At 47.1% G+C, this 18,721-nt stretch overlaps 9 protein-coding genes across 9 annotated transcripts; 3 read left to right on the top strand and 6 right to left on the bottom strand.

Moving 5' to 3' along the window:
- Window positions 1-138: 138 nt before the first annotated feature.
- On the bottom strand, window positions 139-1,307 carry N7471_000778 (zinc-dependent alcohol dehydrogenase family protein; the record flags this gene model as incomplete). The annotated part of the gene is made up of 3 exons (XM_057273499.1): window positions 139-257; window positions 314-409; window positions 455-1,307. 3 exons carry the CDS (start codon window positions 1,305-1,307, stop codon window positions 139-141), a joined length of 1,068 nt encoding a protein of 355 aa, XP_057141678.1.
- Window positions 1,308-3,747: 2,440 nt separating this feature from the next.
- N7471_000779 (cytochrome P450) lies at window positions 3,748-5,376 on the top strand (the record flags this gene model as incomplete). The annotated part of the gene is made up of 2 exons (XM_057273500.1): window positions 3,748-4,058; window positions 4,116-5,376. The coding sequence occupies 2 exons, from the start codon at window positions 3,748-3,750 to the stop codon at window positions 5,374-5,376; spliced, it is 1,572 nt and encodes a 523-aa protein (XP_057141679.1).
- Window positions 5,377-5,470: 94 nt separating this feature from the next.
- Window positions 5,471-7,007, bottom strand: N7471_000780 (fungal specific transcription factor domain-containing protein; the record flags this gene model as incomplete). The annotated part of the gene is made up of 4 exons (XM_057273501.1): window positions 5,471-6,045; window positions 6,101-6,327; window positions 6,392-6,820; window positions 6,877-7,007. The coding sequence occupies 4 exons, from the start codon at window positions 7,005-7,007 to the stop codon at window positions 5,471-5,473; spliced, it is 1,362 nt and encodes a 453-aa protein (XP_057141680.1).
- Window positions 7,008-9,517: 2,510 nt separating this feature from the next.
- N7471_000781 (uncharacterized protein) lies at window positions 9,518-10,222 on the bottom strand (the record flags this gene model as incomplete). The annotated part of the gene is made up of 2 exons (XM_057273502.1): window positions 9,518-9,942; window positions 10,159-10,222. The coding sequence occupies 2 exons, from the start codon at window positions 10,220-10,222 to the stop codon at window positions 9,518-9,520; spliced, it is 489 nt and encodes a 162-aa protein (XP_057141681.1).
- Window positions 10,223-11,049: 827 nt separating this feature from the next.
- Window positions 11,050-14,014, top strand: N7471_000782 (uncharacterized protein; the record flags this gene model as incomplete). Its single annotated transcript, XM_057273503.1, has 2 exons — window positions 11,050-11,489; window positions 11,545-14,014. The coding sequence occupies 2 exons, from the start codon at window positions 11,050-11,052 to the stop codon at window positions 14,012-14,014; spliced, it is 2,910 nt and encodes a 969-aa protein (XP_057141682.1).
- A 301-nt stretch (window positions 14,015-14,315) lies between these two features.
- N7471_000783 (uncharacterized protein) lies at window positions 14,316-14,726 on the bottom strand (the record flags this gene model as incomplete). The annotated part of the gene is made up of 1 exon (XM_057273504.1): window positions 14,316-14,726. One exon carries the CDS (start codon window positions 14,724-14,726, stop codon window positions 14,316-14,318), a length of 411 nt encoding a protein of 136 aa, XP_057141683.1.
- Window positions 14,727-14,941: 215 nt separating this feature from the next.
- Window positions 14,942-16,556, bottom strand: N7471_000784 (sugar porter family MFS transporter; the record flags this gene model as incomplete). Its single annotated transcript, XM_057273505.1, has 2 exons — window positions 14,942-15,609; window positions 15,674-16,556. 2 exons carry the CDS (start codon window positions 16,554-16,556, stop codon window positions 14,942-14,944), a joined length of 1,551 nt encoding a protein of 516 aa, XP_057141684.1.
- Window positions 16,557-16,841: 285 nt separating this feature from the next.
- N7471_000785 (uncharacterized protein) lies at window positions 16,842-17,114 on the top strand (the record flags this gene model as incomplete). The annotated part of the gene is made up of 1 exon (XM_057273506.1): window positions 16,842-17,114. One exon carries the CDS (start codon window positions 16,842-16,844, stop codon window positions 17,112-17,114), a length of 273 nt encoding a protein of 90 aa, XP_057141685.1.
- Window positions 17,115-17,755: 641 nt separating this feature from the next.
- Window positions 17,756-18,169, bottom strand: N7471_000786 (uncharacterized protein; the record flags this gene model as incomplete). Its single annotated transcript, XM_057273507.1, has 1 exon — window positions 17,756-18,169. The coding sequence occupies one exon, from the start codon at window positions 18,167-18,169 to the stop codon at window positions 17,756-17,758; it is 414 nt and encodes a 137-aa protein (XP_057141686.1).
- Between the last annotated feature and the right edge of the window lie 552 nt (window positions 18,170-18,721).

An 18,721-nucleotide genomic window follows, 5' to 3' on the forward strand; every position in this document is an offset into this window, starting at 1 on the left:
AAATTATGGGAAGTGACTTATTTAGCCAATTGTGGGTTCCAATATGTCAATACGTTCTGCGATCATCTTTATTGAATCATTCTCATAACATCAAGTCTGCTCTAAACCGTGACTTCAGAACCTGCCCTCTGGCGTAATTTATATCTTTGCTGATGAGCCTTGCGCCGCAGTAAAGTCGATAACCACCTTGAGGGCATTGTGCGCAGAAGCCTCTTTGAAAGTGTCGTACGCCTTTGTTGCCTCAGCTAGAGGGAAACCTGGAGCTATGAGTAAGCATGGTTACATCGCATTCTTTTGCCTTTTGTATACATACTATGAGTTACCAATGAACTAACATCCAACAATCCTGAATCTACAAGGTCCAGCAACTGGGGAGTCGTGGTTCCATTTACCAGGGATGTATATATGTCTAAAGGGTCAGTAGGCTTCAGTATCCAAGATTTTCCAAACTTACTGATATTCCGATCCCACAGGGCTTCCAAATGCAGATCCACCTTGATTCCATGGACGCCTGCGTTGGCAATACGGCCACCCACAGTGACAAGGTCCTGGCAAAGTGCAAACGTCTCAGGTATACCAACTGCTTCGATGACAGAGTCAAATCCTTGGCCATTGGTCAAAGCCATAAGCTGCTGGAGGGCATCTGGTGCAGAAGAGCTGATGGTTGCGTCAGCACCTAGCTTCCTGGCAATGACAAGTCTCGGTTCATTGCGTCCGACAACAACAACTTGCTTCGGAGAATAGAGACGCGCGGTGAGGAGCGCTGCTATACCGACAGGCCCAGCTCCTATAATCACGACAGATGCTCCCGGAAAGACATTTGCGCCGAGAACACCACATTCAAACCCGGTTGGAAGAGCATCTGACATGATGACCGCTGCACGGGGATCTATAGATGGTGCAAGTGGATACAAGGAGGTAGCCGCATGTGGAATGCGCACATATTCAGCCTGTGTGCCATCAATGCGGTTTCCTAATATCCACCCTCCAGTTTGACAATGAGCGGCGAGACCACCTCGACAACGCCGACATGCGCCACACGAGGTAATACAAGAGATCAGTACTCTCTGGTTGACCTGTAAGTTATGGACTGCAGAACCTAAGGATTCGATAACCCCAACACCCTCATGGCCAAGTATTGTTCCGAAATCGGCAGTAGGGACATCTCCTTTGAGGATATGAAGGTCAGTCCCGCAAATAGAGGCATACATTAAGCGCACCACAGCCTCAGTGGGTGCTTGAATAGTAGGCTTTGGGCGGTCTAAGAGCTCAACCCTCCCTGGGCCACTATAGACGAACGCTTTCATTTTTGCCAATGTAGTCGAAGCAAAGAATAGGGAAAAAGGCCCTCACTTGTTAGAAACACAAATTTTAAATGTCAGATAAAAAAAGGGATGTCTGCGGGGTATTAATACACAACTGGTATCATCTTTGCATAATATTTTGGGTGAATTTACGCGATGAGTGTGTCAAACCTGCATATGCAACCATACTAATAGGGTCGGATAGCTGAGTTTCTTCCCTATGTTCATCTTTCAGCTCAGCCCATTTCCTCTTGATAGCGGCGCTTGCATAATTATTAAGGACTGGTTCCTCTGGCTAAATTAGCATCATTCCGTATTCGGGGTTTTGCTGTTGACATATATCAAATCATGGATTTTTTTTTTTCCAGTCAAACAGATTCTGTTGGAAATGGGTTTGCTTTTTCCACCCAATCTCTGCATCATAATTCAAGCGGGGCTCTGGTGTATACTAGGTAAACGGATCTAAAGCGCCAACCTTGGAAGACTGAGATCTTTAATTTTCACCCTTTGAATCGAGACGGACATTGATTGCTTTGTCGAATGGGTAGGAGGATATTACAGTAAAGGGAAAAATAGAGGATGTGATAGCTGCTTCATGTGTTTCCATGTAGGCTTAGTACGCGAAGCTTGTAGCAGCTCCCGTGATAACTATATTCCCCAAGCCTGTTTCCAGTGGACTACGGTTAGAAGGCCCGACGAGTCAACTTAATTGTAGGTTCAAAAGGTTCCAATTAATCATGAAATTTATATTCCACCGAAATTTGCGACACGAACAATTTCAGATTCTTGCGGAGAGGAAATCTCAGACGGTTGCAGTCCTTGTCTTCCACGCGCCAATAGGCACCTTGAAGTGAAGCGAAAGTCAACTGGCGCAATTAAGTGAAGTTGGGCAACGTTCTTCTACGTCGACGAAACATTATAAGAGTCACAAAATTTGTCGAGCTAGAATTGCGAGGCAGTCAATTTGCAGCGCAGAAACACTTAGTCGGTCTTTTTCTAGTGGCCCAGAAAGCCATGCTTGAGCAGCATACACCCATCGATGAACCATTTTTCGGAATCCGATATCTGTATTTTCCTGCTTGTGTAGGCTTGACCCTATTCCAATCACGAGAAGAATTTTGAGGCGTAGCTCATTGGGGGCATTATGAAGATCGTTCCAATACCTCCGGTAATCAGCCCAAAAGGAAGGTATATGAAGTATCCGATGCGCTGACTCGAAGTATTGCAGATATAAAGTTACCATAATATCTGGTGTCTCGCGAGACGGGGGTTCAAGGCCAAGCTGGGGATTCGATAGTGATCTGCTAGGTCGCCAGATCTTGATGCTTCTCGCTGTGTGTTTGCATTTTTGAAGAAGATCACCGGCTTCAAGGAGAAGCGCTCTGCTTTCAGCGCCTTCGAATGTTTCTCCCTTACCATTTCCAGTAGCTTCGGTATAAAAGGCCAAAAAAGGCTCAAACTTGCGATATAATTAGCGGAATGGTTTAAGAGGCATGTCAATGCATACCGTAACTCTTTAGCTGTGCCTATCCACAAACTCCATCGCATAACTCTAGTTTTTGTGAAAATCCACTGAAGACCTTCAAGCTGGGACGGGCGATTGAATATTTCCCGACTTGTCTCAGGTAAACTATGCACAGGTGTTTGTGCCGAAGATTGTTCTAGGCTCTGGACCCGTCGTAAAAAACTCGCAATGGCTGATTCTGTGTTTCGTTCTTGCCTTGGCTGTTCATTACCAACCTGACCGGGAAAAGCCGAACCATAATATGGTCTTCCTGCTAGTGTTGGTGTCCCTATCACAGTAGTGCGGATTCCAATGGCTGGCCATGACCTGTAGATGACGGGGGATCATCTCTGGACGGTTCAACATGTGACGATGGTGAAGGTACGAGAGTACCCAGTGTTGATTGTCTTGAGGTGCCTTCTCAAGACTCCAGGGGGGACCTGGGTTGATCGCCGTAAAGCTTGTAGGTACATCGTGTGTGGACAGAGACACAACGCGTGCAGGAGTCATTTCGGTCCCAGCGGATTTTGCGACGGCGACACTCAATGCAAGACCAAGCTGGCCTTCGGCGTCGACGGGGTTGAGACTCCATGGAGAATTTGCTTGGATGGAAGTGTTTTGATAGAAAGAAGTCTGGGAGAGCGGAGATTTCGTGAAATGAAAATGCCGGCTACCTTGGAAGAATTAACCAATGAACTGCAGTTGAATTATGCATCTCTCTTTATGAAAGTCTTGCGGGGTCAATCATCTGCAGGTTCTTTGGTCATTATACATCGATGCTGCATATCGGTCTCTCGTCTCCGACGGAGTACGAGCAACACCGTCGGACAGATAATGACATGTGAAATGTTAAGTAGCAACTAATTTCATTTAAAAAAGAGGAAGATAGTGGAGTGATCTTTAGTTCTTCAATTTATTCAACTTTGCTTGATCCATCAGATGGCTCTTCTATCCCTTTTGCTCTCGCCATGGGCTATTGCCGTGGCCATCCCCGCGTGGTTCGCGATCTACTACATATACCCCTATTTAGTATCATACGGGCACTTAAGTCGAGTTCCGGGTCCTCTTGTTGCCAAATTTAGCAACATATGGGTCGGATTAAGTGCCAAACATGGCCAGAAATATGCCGCAGTCGACGCGGCGCATCGAAAACACGGCAAAGTCGTCCGTATTGGTTTCAACCATGTGTCTATCGCAGATGAACGGGCATTAAATGTTGTTTATGGGCATGGAAATGGCTTCCTCAAAGAGTAAGTCATGTTTCCTGTCCGAATTTATATTTCCTAGTGTTAACGAAAGATATTTAGTCACTATTATGAAGCCTTTGTGGCGCGAACCCCGGGCATGTTCAATGTTCGCGACCGTGCCGAACACACACGCAAGCGGAAAATTATATCACATGCCTTCTCTCCCAGATCAGTTGCTGAGTTTGAGCCGTTTATGGCAGAAAACCTAGAGCGATGGACAAGCCAGCTGGACCGGATCGCGGGTTCTCAGTCACAAAACAACGGGAAGGTATTTGCTCCATACAACGCAATGCCCTGGTTCAGCTATCTTGCCTTTGACATAATCGGAGATCTGGCATTTGGTTCACCATTTGGCATGGTAAACAAGGGCAAAGACGAGACTGAGACGCAGCTCGTGACCGGAGGACCCATTTCATACACCCCGGCAGTTGACGTGTTGAATAGACGAGGCGAGATCTCTTCGACATTGGGCCTTCTTCCAGCACTGCGTCCATGGGCTCGGTACCTTCCCGATCCATTTTTCACCAAGGGCGTAGCGGCCGTGGAGAACCTGACGGGGATTGCTGTCGCCGCTGTCGCGTCACGACTAGATGCCGCGGAGAAGGGAATGGTCGACTCGCGCAACGATATTCTTTCGCGCTTGCTACAAGCCAAGGATGCTAATGGAAGGGAAATGGAGCGGGACGAGCTCATAGCAGAGGCTCTGACACAGCTTATCGCTGGCTCGGACACAATATCCAACACGGCCTGCGGGATCTTTTACTGGATCCTGCATGGAGAACGTAGTGCACCGGGTACGATAATTCCCCGACTACAAGAGGAGTTGGACCAAGCAATTCATTCTGAAGCAAAGATCGCATCTTATTCTCAAATCAAAGAGCTCCCATTCCTGCGAAGATGTATTGATGAAGCAATGCGACTGCATTCTACCTCGGCTATTGGTCTGCCACGTTTGGTCGCCGATCATAGCCCGGGTGTCGATTTTGATGGCTTCCACTTCCCACCTGGAACAGTACTTTCAGTGCCCTCGTACACTATCCATCATATGAAGGATATTTGGGGAGACGACGTCGAGGAATTCAAGCCTGACCGTTGGTTGAACCTGACTGCCCGACAGAAAACTGCTTTCAACCCATTCTCATATGGCCCCCGGGCATGTGTCGGACAGAACGTCGCCATTATGGAACTGCAGCTAATCATTGGAACTTTGTTTCATCGGTATGAGTTTGCATTGTACCAGCAAACCATGGAGTCTCACGAAGGGTTCTCGAAAAAACCCAAGGAGTGCCAGGCAGGTCTCAGGTTGAGAGAGTGCAGTTGACCTCTCGCATTTTTTCAATGTTTATATGAAACTTACAGGAATGAGGATTATATTCACAACGGGAGTATGTCAATATTTGTTAACTGAGGTGAATTCAAATCATATTACCAAAGAACATATCTTCAAGCGATGGAAACTCCTGTTCGATACCCCATTCGTTACAAACCCAGGGCTCAGTAGCATGTTGCACTGACTGCGGCATATAAATATCTGTGCTATTCTCTCCCATCGAAGTCACACAATCTTCTTGCTCAATCCTATCTGCAACATGCTGCTTTATGATGTTTAGAGACCACCGGCTCACAGGCTCGGCTTTGCCTCCACATTGAATATGCGAAACAGCTTGTTCCATGAGAACAATTACACTTCCCAGGTCATCTAAATGGGACACGAACTCAGCCAGTGTCACCATCGCAAAGGAACATAGCACGTTTTCATAAGCAGGGTGGATATAAGTGGTCAAATCTGACATGGAGACAAATAGGTTCAAGAGTTCGTGCGACTGGCTAATCGCGAACCGAATTAACGGGAGTGTTGATTCCTCTGGTGTTGTTCTGGAGTTGCTAATTTCCTCGGGTTGAGTTTCGCTCATATGTTGGAGTGTGCGACGTGCCAGGATCAGGTATGCGCAGGAGTATGCAAACCGTAGTGGTTCAGAGGAATCGAGCTCTATAAAAAATTGGAATTAGTGTTTATATAAGTGCTCTGATTAACAATTGCTCACTGTAAATGTTCTCCTGGGACTTTCGCAAGTTGTCGATTTCGGGCCAAACAGCACTTCCCTTTTGTATCACGTTGGAGCTTATAGTATCCCAAAGGAGCCGGTATAACCTGACTCCAGCCAATACAAGTTCATCCCGCGCGTTGTATGATGGAAAATCGAGGACTTTAATGCATTCGTCAAAGTACTGGCTAGATATGATGGGTGGACGACCAGAGCCAACAGAAAACCTGAGATCGGTGTTAGACTTGATATAGACATCGCAAGGATCGGAAGTTGGTTATTGTAACGCACTGTAGCTGACATAGGCAAATCAAGTTCCAAGTGCGCATTATTTCTTGTGCTTGGGCTCGTTCGCGTCCACCGGCGTCGCTTGTATTTGGAAGCTGCCCAAAGGGAGTAGTCATAATCACCCGCATAGCCGCCGTGCCACTGAGAAGCCACGAGGTACCGTGGTCTGGGCCCAAAGTTGGCCGTAGGTCCCACATGGAGAAAATCAACATCGACTGTATTGTGTCGAGCGAGGCAGCGGAAGAAAGATGTGCCTGACCCAGCAGTCCGTGAATATGGCGATACAAAGCTTGATGTGTTGATGAACCATGTAAGGAGGGGGTGATATGGAGACCGGCCAAAATACAAGTACCAAATAGGAGCTGCGATTTGGTGCGTAGCTGGACGGGGTCTGTACTCATGAATAACCAGCGGTTGGATAATTTCGAGAATCTGGCAAGTCAACCTCGGAATAGGTTCCAAAAGAACATTCCTGAGAGCGTACTCACCCTTTAAGAAGTGTGATAGCAAGTTCCTCGGAAACTATACCGTTGATTATAATGTCTTCAGTGCTATCATCGCTGGTCGACAGTTGTTCATGTAAAGTGATGTTCTGTCGGATCTCTTGGATAAGATTCATGGGTGCATCGCGTGCAGTTCGTTCAATAATTGATGGAGCTACCTAGAATATTCAATCAATTGTATTGCCAAGATGACCTGCAGGTAACTGAAATTTACCCCTGGTCTACTCCGGCAGTCGCTAGCACTGCGGACAGATAGTGATGCTTGAAGTTGACTCAAGGTGGTTTCCACCGCACAAAGCCTATTTGTCATCAATACATTGATCGAGTCTAGCAAAATCTAGCATGGGATGGGATGGTATACCGTGCATGGTAGTCATCGCGGCTTGTCACAGAATCCACCTCCGCCTCCAGCAGCGGCTCGGGGTGACTGCGGGAAATGGCCTGGAAAGAGCACCTAACCCTAAATATGGTCAGATATGAAAGCCCAGTAACCCGATTTCTCAATCTGGCTTGCTACCGGAGAACATTGCAACGATGACATCGGTCAGAGTTGCCCGTTTCGCATCGCGTTTTCAACCGCCGACAAGCTTCGCAGGATCGCGCTTTGCTCACTTTTGGCTTGCCTGAGGCGTTTCTATTTCGTCTTCGTTTCCCAACACACGACTCGGACAAAGGCATGATCGGTTGATGGAATGAAGTTAGGTAGGCAACGGAGGAACAAAGATAGTGTGAGTCCCACTCCTGGGGAGGACGAAACTGTTGGTCTTATGTTTGCCTGCAGATGCGGGCACATGCGCCTTGTTTGTCAGGCTCTTATAAACTCATCAAGTATACAACTACTTAATTATCCCATGTGTGTGTAACGTCCATTGAAACCACATGTTCTATTATGCATGTTCAATGTTGCTATGTGGATAGCTACATACCTGGCTTGAATTTCTATAGCAAATAACCCCTCTCTCCTTTCTATATATCCTCACATATCAAGACTCTGGTATACTTGAAATTAGTTTATTGGAGATTTGAATACTAATAAATTTGAGACTATTGATAGGACAGCATAGATCATCCTTCAATTCTCGAACATTAGCGAAAAATCATTGAACCCCCACCTTTGACTTGCTATCGCACTGATAACCTCCACTACTCCACTCCAAGCCTTGAATTCTACTCAAGTTCTTTATCCGATTCAATTTATTGTGCTGTCATAGTGGGCCTAGCAGAAAGAGAAATTGAACTAAACATAGTAAAGACGAAAAGTATGTGGGGACCCGAACTTTATATTCGAAGATTGTGGGTAATATAAGGGTTTACTCGGATATAACATCCTAAAAGTGAGATCCGCTAGATGGTTTCGATTTATCAATGTTTCATAGAAAAGAGCAAATATATAACTGCGTAAAATGCGGCGATGGCGCTAAAGATAGTATCAATATCCAATAAAATACAACCAAACTCTAAGCCATTCGACACCTTGCCTGACCTAAAGACTAGCTTCGCTAATGTTAGTATCTAATAAGACTAAACCCCAAGCCATTTGAAACCTTGCCCGACCTAAAGAAAAGAAGATGCCCCAGCTTAGACCGTCTTTCCTGCTGGATCCCTGAGAAAATACTCGGTGAGGATCTTGAATGCCTTCGATATCGACGTTTGGTCGGATAATTCGTAAAGATTAGAAGAGCGTATGATAAGGGATTTTGATGATAAATTATAATAAGACTCTAATAAACGTGCACGCCTTCCTATTAATGAGATAAGTAGAACCTGTAGAATACTTGGTTAGCAAACCCAAAGGATACAATAGAAGAGAGGAAAGAGGGAATAGAGCATTACCGGTGATATTTTATGGTGAACTAAGCGCACTTCCCTTAATTGGCCTAATATTATGCGAAGGCTGATTAAGAGTTCTTCACGGAAATAAGTTTTATCATCCGCCTTTAAGCCGTTGTATATGACTGCTTTAAAATGTGGAAAATTTCTCCCGGAAATATCTATCACCCTGTCTATGTGCACTCGCCGCTCTCACCCCTAGTCGCGCGACACTAAAACTATTCACCCTCGCTAACCTGCCACCATCAACCGATTCACAACACATATTCGTTAGAAATGCAAAACCAAGTACATACGACCATAGGGTGTGGAAAACAGGGCTTCCCGTCCGCTCAGCCGTACTTAAGCCACACGCCGGTGAGTTAGTAGTTGGGTGGGTGACCACCAGCGAATCCTCACTGTTGTATGTTTTTGTTCACTTATATTTTTTGATCGGTTAGGTTTAGTGCCTTGCCGCCCTACTCTTCAGTCCCTTCAGCCTATTCACCTGAATGCCCTGAACACCACTATTCTACACCTGAATATCCTGCACGCCCCTGAACCGCTGACGTGTCCCCCTCCCACACTGATTTTCTTTCCCTCATAGACGAGTTGTTTTGGTCACAACTATTTTAGTACTAGCTTCTACCAGTTGACACATCCTCCTGAGATTCAAATGACAGCCCATGCAGCTTTAATCCATTGAAGATCATCCCAGTCTAATGTTGACGAATCTCGGAGCACGGGGGTATCGTTGCCTGGCTCTCCTGGATGTTGCACTTTTGCTCCTATGCTATTAATAGTACTTGCCTCCAATTCAGCTTTCAACCGCTCTCATCTGCTTCCGATGACAGCCAAAGGCGCTTGGGTACCCGCTCGCGACCCCCTTCTCTTTATTGAGCGGTAGGTATAGCTGAAAGGTCACGGCACCTCCACCGAATCGAAGATTGGGATGAAATGCACCTTCGGCCTCACAGCATGCAGCAATTTCTTCATGGGAAGTGGACGGGTATGTCGAGACGGCGTAGACAATATTGTGGCGCGCAGCACCACGCGCCAAACAGATATCGCCGTAAAGGTGGCCTAGCCTTGCGAGGGCAGTTGGAAAAATAAATACAGGAAGGCTCTTCTCGTGGCCCATTATTCTGCTACGGAGCGACACTCTAGCGACATTGCGCATGACACGGGGTCGGAGAGTGATCTTTGCCCAGTCGTCGCGGCTATAGGTTCTCTGCGCCGGAGCTGTAGTATGTCCAAGCTCGGGGGCTTAGAACGAGTTTTGCGACATGCTCGAAGTCCTCCAGGTTATGTAGAGTATCTATAGTTGGAGTCCTTTCGGTATTGAGCTTTCGATGTTGGGCCTCGTTATGGACTGTTGATCTCTAGAAGGATCGATTGGGCCTCGGTGTGTTTCTGGTCTTGCTTTAGATATAGCTTCAACCTATAAATGAGACATACGGACCTTGAGGAAGTTGTTCAATGGTACCTGGGGGATGGAGTGTCCCATAAGCTGCTGTTGCATCTTTTCCCGCATGCTGTAGAATGGCACCCGCACCGCCGGGTGCTCATCCAGAAACTAGGTCACATCATACACATAATTCTTGATGACAACCCAGCATGAGTGCCGAGAGTTGCTTCGGTGATCGCAGAGTTGCAAAAAGAATTAATGCTCATCTCACAACAGAAGCTCGTCAGCAGTTGTTGGAGAACGTGTTGGCGGCAAACTGCCCCACGGCAAACCATGAAGGACGTCTTATCTCTTTGTCTAAAATTGCTGTAACTTCCTTGGGAAGAGAATCACTTAGAATGATAGCTCACCCCACAGACAGCCTGGGGTTACTGCCTCGCCGGTTCCCATGGCGCTCTTCTCTTGCAGTAAGAATGTCCATATTCAAACACCCTTGATAACCTGTTTATTCCCTTCAAGATCCGAATTTACCAAAGGATGACGCAAAGTTCTTCGGTTACCTAAGACTAGGGCATTGGATAAAACCTCCGTTATTTGACTACTAGCGCCTGGTAACGATTTGGTCTCTACTGACCTCATCGCCAGGCATATGGTATACCCGTTCCACTAGTGCTGCTTAGAGCTTTAGCGTACAGCTTTAACTGGAAAAACCGATATCCACTTAATTCAGAAAATTATGCCACCGCAATCCGAAAGTATATACCTGAATTGCCAAGCAAACGTAAACGTGGAGCACAGCTATTGGCTAACGCTACAAGAGGCCTCGCCTTGCACCTTGCCATATGGAGGTCGATCTAGCCCCGCGTGAGATAGTTTTGAACTGACATAACTCGAGGTGTTTTTCAAATTGTCAAGGACCTGGGACATTACTATGATTCATGATGGACCCCTTATCTGCTCTTAGTCTTGCCACCTCGGTTATACAATTTGTCGACTTCGCGACGAAACTCATCTCCAAGGGCAAAGAGCTGTATCGGAGCACCGACGGCATTCTGGCAGATCATGCCGAGAAGGCTGCCATCTCCTCAAAACTAAGTACTTTATCTAAGGGGCTCCTATCCTCGCTAGATGGAATTTCAGCAACGCAAGGATTATCTGCCGCCCAGGAAGGCCTCCGAGATATTGCTCAGGAGAGTTATGTGGTTGCGGAAGATTTCCTAGTGACGCTGGATGAGCTGAAGGTGGCGACGCCGGGGCGAAAATGGAAGAGCTTCCGCCAGGCGCTAAAGACTGTGTGGAATAAGGACAAGGTGGAGGAAAGGATGACCACTCTGGATCGTCTTGGCCAGGTCGTCATCATACATCTGCTGTTGATCCTTAAGTAAGGGTTACCCCTTCTCAGTTAATTTAACGGAATCGGGCTTATCTGCTTCTAGTGAGGACCAGATAAAGTCTCTTGCTACAACAACCAATGAGATTCGAAGCATGGAAGGCAGGGTTCGAGACACCCTTTCCGAGTATAGAAATGAAATAAAACAAGAGCTTGAACAGCTGCTGCATCAATTAAATAGCCTGGCCATCCAAGCGCGAACCCAATCGACTTCTGAGGACGATCGGAAGAGAGAGATTGTTCGCAAGAGCCTCCTGGATGAATGGAGAAATGAGAACGACGAGGTTCTCGCGAAAATACTTCAAACTCTCCAACAAAAAGCTGACGATCAGAACCGAAGATCGTTCAAACGGATGTTTTTCGACACTTTGTATTTCTCGAGAATGCATGACCGGGAAAACATGATAGACAGCAAATATGATCTCACCCTTGGCTGGGTCTTTCGCACACCTACAGACATGGGATCCATGTGGTTTGACCTACCCAGTTGGCTCTGTGGACCTGGTGGTTTGTACTGGGTATCAGGCAAGGCCGGATCCGGGAAGTCTACCTTCATGAAGTGGCTCCTCCATGAGTCGCGGACCAGGGAGGCTCTTGACATATGGGCTGGGGACAAGCAACTTCTAATAACATCCCACTTCATTTGGAGTTCTGGTACCGAGGAACAGAAATCAGTGTCTGGGATGCTGCGCTGTCTTTTATATGAGCTGCTGATACAATGGCCAGATTCAATTTGGGAGCTCTCACCCTCCAGGTGGCGCTCCTGGGATCTTGAACTCGGGCATTTCCCGGCATGGTCTGACGACGAATTGATCTACACTTTACAATCTCTCCTCGGGCGCTCGGCTCACCATCACCGAATATGTCTGTTCATCGATGGGTTGGATGAACTTGCTGGAGACGACGATCGGCTTGAGAAGGTGTTCCGCCTGTTACAAGAGTCATCTCAATGTTCACATATCAAAATCTGTGTTTCTAGCCGGCCCTGGGAGTTACTCAAAAATAATTTCTCTTCATATCCGCATCTGCGGTTGGAGGATTTGACGTACTCTGATATTGAACTCTATATCAACACCAGACTCCGGGCAAACGAAAGATTCCGAGCCCTCCAGCAACAAGATCCTAGAATCTGTTTGCAACTGGTCTGTGAAATGATCGAGAAAGCAAAAGGTGTCTGGCTTTGGGTTATCCTAGTTAGTCGCTCACTCTTGCGAGGGTTAACGAACCATGATACAGCTACAGATTTGCTCGACCGGTTAAGGGGGGTACCGGAGGAACTGGAAGCATATTTCCTCCAAATGTTCGCCAAAATCGAGTCATTTTATCGAGTCAAGTCCCTTAAGCTTCTCAGGCTGGCTTTGTACAGTCCTGGCGGAGTTTCATTGATGACATGTTCCTTCCTAGACGAAGATCACACAGAATTTCTTTTGCAAACAGCGACGGAGCCTTTTGGCGAGGAGGAGCTGATTCAACGGCTTCAGAGGGCAAAGAGCCGTGTTAATATATTTTGCTTGGATTTACTCGAGACCACTGACTGGGGATCCGGGAGACACATTTTCTACCGCCAGAGTGTTGAATTTCTGCATCGGACAGCGCGGGATTTCCTTCTCGAAAATACTACCCAGCATCTTTTGCAGATGCAGAATATGAAAGATTTCAACGTCAATCTTTTCACCTGCAGAGCGCTGCTAGCTCAAATGCAAATGCTAGAACAACCAACGCGGCTGCTCGTGGCTGATTTTATGAAGCATGCAGCACTGCTGGAGAACGAGTCTCCAGAGGCACTTCTCCCTCTGACAGCTCATCTGGATAAACTACTAGACAGCCAGAGGAATAAACCGTGGTCAAGTGACTCACTACCAGCCTGTCCAGTGAAGGGGTGGGATTGCAATACCCAAGGCCCGAAACCCCTACTTTCTCTAGCCATCCAGCACGGACTCACAGGATACGTCCAAATCTGCCTAACCTCCAACCCGAACCTCGTATTCAAGCAGCAAGGCCGGCCACTCCTAGACTATGCACTCCGCCGGAGAATATATTCACCGTTGGACGGACAAGCCGAACAGCTCGATTATCCAGTCGGTGGCCCCCGCGACCAACCAAACCCCCGGCTTATCCTTCTAATCCTCCAGCACGGCGGCAACCCCAATGAACGGCTTGGCAGCTCTACCCCCTGGAAACTTTATCTTGGGTACCTCAGCACCTTTGCAAAAGAGCTCAATCAGCTCGACGAAAGTAGCCTACAACCGTGGATCCAAACAACAGAACTGCTCGTCCAATATGGAGCTGCCCGGGTTCTAGAACGCCACACGGTTATACCGCGGCAATCAACGGGGCGCACACGAGTCAAACTTTCTTACCGAGATATAACTGCCTGGGATAGTTTAGCTGCGGCTTTTGGAGCGACAGAGGCTGATAGACTATATTCACTATCCTGGAAATTAGATGCTACAGGGCAATCTCTGTTGTGGAACTCAGTCCGAACTGTACGCAACTTTCTGCGATGGGTTGGGTGAACTACTCTTGAATAGAGCGGCGAGCCGCCTATGTCCGAACCGTGGGCGCTAGGTGACCACGACCTTAGACTCACTGTTGTATGTTTTTGTGGTTTTTAAGAAGAAAATTAATTTTTGAATTACAATTCCGACAGCCATTGGTGTGATTGTTGTGTTATGATGTTTCCCTTAGTAGTATTAATATTGGTAGGGAACCATCCTAAAAGCACTAAATAAGTTAGTGCCAAATGCGGCAGCGCCATCCTGGTATAGGGTCTTGTAAGGGGTGTGTGTAGTCGATAGGACTATCGACTAAGGTCAGCTAAAATGAATAGATAGAGCGATATAGCTCGAAATAACGGTCAACTTGCGCTTTCGAACGCCACGGATCGGTATAATCGAGACACACGTCGTGGAAGGTATACGAGTTCCACGAAGTGTGAATAGTGTATGCACGAGAATATGGATCTGAATGAGTAGGACCATCAGGTGAACTAGCCTGATCGAGTATCTCGCTGGGTTGCGGGAGGTTAGGTGTTGGTGAGAAGAAGCGGGGCTTGAGCTCTGAGTTTTGATCGAGAGCCATGTGGCAGAGGTTAACGTTCAATTTCTTGAGTCGTGTCGCATCAAATCTGTGCTCATCAAGGGCCTCAATGGCAGCCTCAAGATCTATCAAGAACCAGCGCTGCTCTAGATGCTCAGTTGTTTCGTGGACTTCATTTTTTGAAGACATGTTTGGTAGCTGAGAGGTTTGAAGTTGTATGGTGATGGATAGGTTGGATAGGAGTGGTGGATTTACGAGTTGCCAATTTTGGGTGTATCGTTAGCGAAGCAACCCCAATTCCTCGGCAATGAATTAGAGCGAAGTGTAAATATCAATGTCATATATTTATTGTTCATACTAGTTATTCATTGTACTTGTATAACCCCACAAATTTAGGAGGAGGATCAAGGCGAATATACCTCGCGAAGCTGAAGCTCCGGGCATTTGAAGTTCGGATCAAGTTCCTTCTCCGACAGGTCAATTGATTGTCCGTGCTGAAGAAGCCGAGCAATTTTGACAGGATCCAAGGCACCCCGCGAAAGAGTGAAGATCTTATCCATTTCCTCAAGACTGCGCCCGGCAGTCTCGGGAAATAGGTAATAGATAACAGGTATCATCATTGCATTGCAGCTCGCGAAAATGACAAAGTATGTCTGTCCCATGCTGTTGAATGCAATGGGTGTGACAGCAGTGAGTATGATGCTGACCGCCCAGGATATGCTGATGCTAAAGCTGTTGATAGTCGTGCGTAGATGCAAAGGCGCAATCTCCGCGGCGTAGAGATAAGGTATAGCGCCAAAGCCGATGATGTAGCTGAAATGAAACAGGAAAATGAAGAAAACAGCACCGCGCATTGCAAGTGGGTTGTCGGCTTGGGTTCCGAGGCCAGCTACTAAAGCCAGACAGACGAAATTGCCGATTGCACTGCCTAAAAGCAATACACGGCGACCAAGTCCGTCGATTTTGAAAACACAGAAGGCTCCGCCAAGGGGACCGACTAGCTGGTAGACTGCTGCCAGGACTGTGGATGTTGAATTGCCGAGCGAAAGGTTGTTTTCGAAGATTGCGGTTGCTAAAGGGCGCAAAATGAGTCAATACACTGTATAAATAGGGGATAGATGATTCGGAATGCGTACTGTAAAAGGTGATGACCGTAGAGCCAGTAAGTTGCAAAAACAACATTGCCAAAGCAGCAATCATAGCTCGATGGAAAGTTCTTTGGGGGCCCATGTGGAATATTTGTCTAAGCGACTTTTCCTCAAACAAGTCCAGTGATGCTTGGACATCCTTGATCTTTGTTTGCACGGCTTGATCATCGACACAAGTATCCTCGAGAGCTGCCAGAACTTCACTAGCCTCAGAGAGTCGGCCTTGTCGGATAAGCCACCGGGGGGATTCTGGTAACAGGTAGATGAACACCAAAACCGCGATGGAAAGCAGCACCACAAAAGCGAAAGGAAATCTCCAGGCGACGCTGCCTTTGGTGAATGACATTCCAAAGTCGAGGAAAAGGGCAAGGGCACACCCAAAACCGCTAAATATTCCCTTCATGCCGACGTGAGCACCACGCTTGTTGGCAGGCGATATCTCAGATTGCCAAAGAGGGATTGTGGCCAGTAGAACACCAGTGCCTACGCCGAGAATGACCCGAGATGTGATGAGTTGAACGAGAGAGCCTGCACTAGCCATCAAAACAGCTCCAAGGACTTGGACGACTGATCCTGTCATTATTGTGCGTCGGCGGCCAAATCTGTCACCTAGCCATATACAGGAGAGAGTCCCGAAGAGCCCTCCTATGGTGTAAGAGGCCACAACAAGGCCTTGTATTTTTGATGCATGTGGTTTATTCTCGGCAGCGACAATGTTGATTTCGGGGAATTGTTCTTCGAAGTTTTTCAGCGTCAAGACACCCCCGAGTAGTGATGCGTTGTAGCCTATTGTGAGGATTCCAGGCATGAGCACCCCAAGAATGGTTGCGATATTGAGGCTATTGCCCCGAAGGCCGAGGAAGCGTGGCATGTGTAGGGCTGGGTGAGGATCAGTGGGTAATATAATTATAATGGATCGGCGGGATTGGGATCGACGCTGATGAACGGATCGTCTAAGTTTTCGGTACAAGGCAGACTTTTTAGCAGCTGTCAAGTTGGTGAAATCCCGGAGATTTAAAGAAACCGAGGACAGTCGAGGCCCGGTTATTTCGGCTCGTTAGTATCACCCTCTAGGCATTCCATTCTGTTGTGCATTATCTTCTCATTGCCACCGAACCCAAGTAGGATGTTTGAACCACATGATCCAGAAGTAAACATGCAAGGCTATTGGACTCATTCGTCTCGGCCCGCTCTAGAGCGAAGGGCTTCCAGTGGCCAGGCCGACAATACTTGGAAGAAAGTGAAAGGCAGAACAGGAAAGGGCCTTGTGACAGGGCTCAAGAATGCACAGAAAGGGAGAGTAACAGGAGAGGGAAATGAGAACTTGGTAAACGGCTTGGTAAAATTGTTGAAGAAACCTCGACGTCTGGCTGGCATAAATGGAACCCAAGAGCCGACGCAAGGGGAAACCTCCCAAATGAGGGTCTAGGCATCTCCAACTCAACGCGCTGAATGTTTGATGCGCTACAGCGTACGGAGTACATGGCCGTTTATTCGCAAGTTAATCTTGGAGCTGTAATAAAAGTGAAAAGCAAGGCCGCTGCGGATCACGCATGGAGCACCTATTGTGAGTCCACTTCAAGTAGTTAAAGAAATAAGATATTAGGGACAGATTAACCTTTACAAGAATACTCGGATGGTAACTCACCCGGGCCGACCCTAAGGGACTCAAATTCTAAGCTTGGAAGCTTCTGTCCTATGAAACCTTGGAATAGACCTCGGGAGCATATGAGCCCGAAACCTGATCCCGAATGCCAAGGGATCAGGAATTCCATATGGAATGATACTGTAAAATTGGGTTACAATTCCTCTCTGTGGCACCTTACCCTCTCATTCATTTTTACAAATCGAAACTACACATTTTGCCACAACTCCTTTGGGGAGCAAGGAGATTTGAAATGATTTTGGAAGCCAAGATCTATGGACAATTTGACCCAACCATCTTACAATAATCCAGTTTTAACAAGGTTTAACCCTAGAAAGTAACAAAGGTATTATGCTGACCTCGGGAGGTCTAGTTATATATAAATATTACATAAGATAACTAGCACTTTAAATTTTGAGGCAAGGTTAATTGACAAGATATCCATCAGGATAAACAAACTCCTTGGGCTTAGTCGCTTTGCTCGACCATGGCACATCTTCATCCTTCCATTGTGAGTAAACGAATTCCTCACTAGCAACCAATTGGTGGATATTACGCCTGGTGCTATATACCATATTCCAGGCCTGCTCCTTGTGGAATTCAGCCACGTTGTTGTTCTCGATATCTGAATCCCGGGAAGCCGAGCCGGCCTTTCTATATGTACTAATCAAGTTGGGAAATGGGGCCCAGCATTCAATCTTGTGACGCCCATGAAGACCCGCGCACAAGTCACTCAGGGCATCATCTACCCGCTTATCCAAATGATCGATGGAAAGAGCGGAAAGAATGTTCCTAGCGCCCCTGATCGTAACTGCATAGCCAAACATGCAGCAGCTCATTTCAGCGCGATAGATAAATCGTGTCGAATCCTCGGCCAATTCTAGATATTGTTGCTTTCACTTTTCGGTGGGTCCACCCCAGGTGGCTCGGTGGTGGACCCTTGAAACTGTGGGGTCCCTCCCAATGCACGTAGGCCTTGGAGAAATATTGCTTGCAATTTGTCTCGGTGCAGGCGGTACAATTTGGACGACTTGAGCTCAGTGATCAGAGCTCTATTCTTACCATTGATAATGAGAAGGCGATCGTTTTCCGTGATAGGAATATGCGGGTAACCTGCACCTGCTCGAGTCCAGCAATGTGGGCACGAGGTATTGCAACGGCCCATAGCCCCAGCGCAGTCCTATACTCCGGTTTTGATTGCGCGTCGGTTCTTATTATTTTTCGAAAATTAAAACGGGATTTTGACCTAAAATGGGCATCGTTAGTGGGGCAAATATATAACTTCAACTTTTGAATTGTGAGACAAAATCCTCAGAGTTCACTGTGGGTTACTTTCCAACCTCCGACCCAACTCCGGGGAGTAAGCGATGCCGAGAACTACCTAGGCACAT

This window comes from Penicillium samsonianum (assembly GCF_028829775.1).
Source record: "Penicillium samsonianum strain IBT 33392 chromosome Unknown utg000001l_segment0_segment0, whole genome shotgun sequence".
NCBI lineage: Eukaryota > Fungi > Ascomycota > Eurotiomycetes > Eurotiales > Aspergillaceae > Penicillium > Penicillium samsonianum.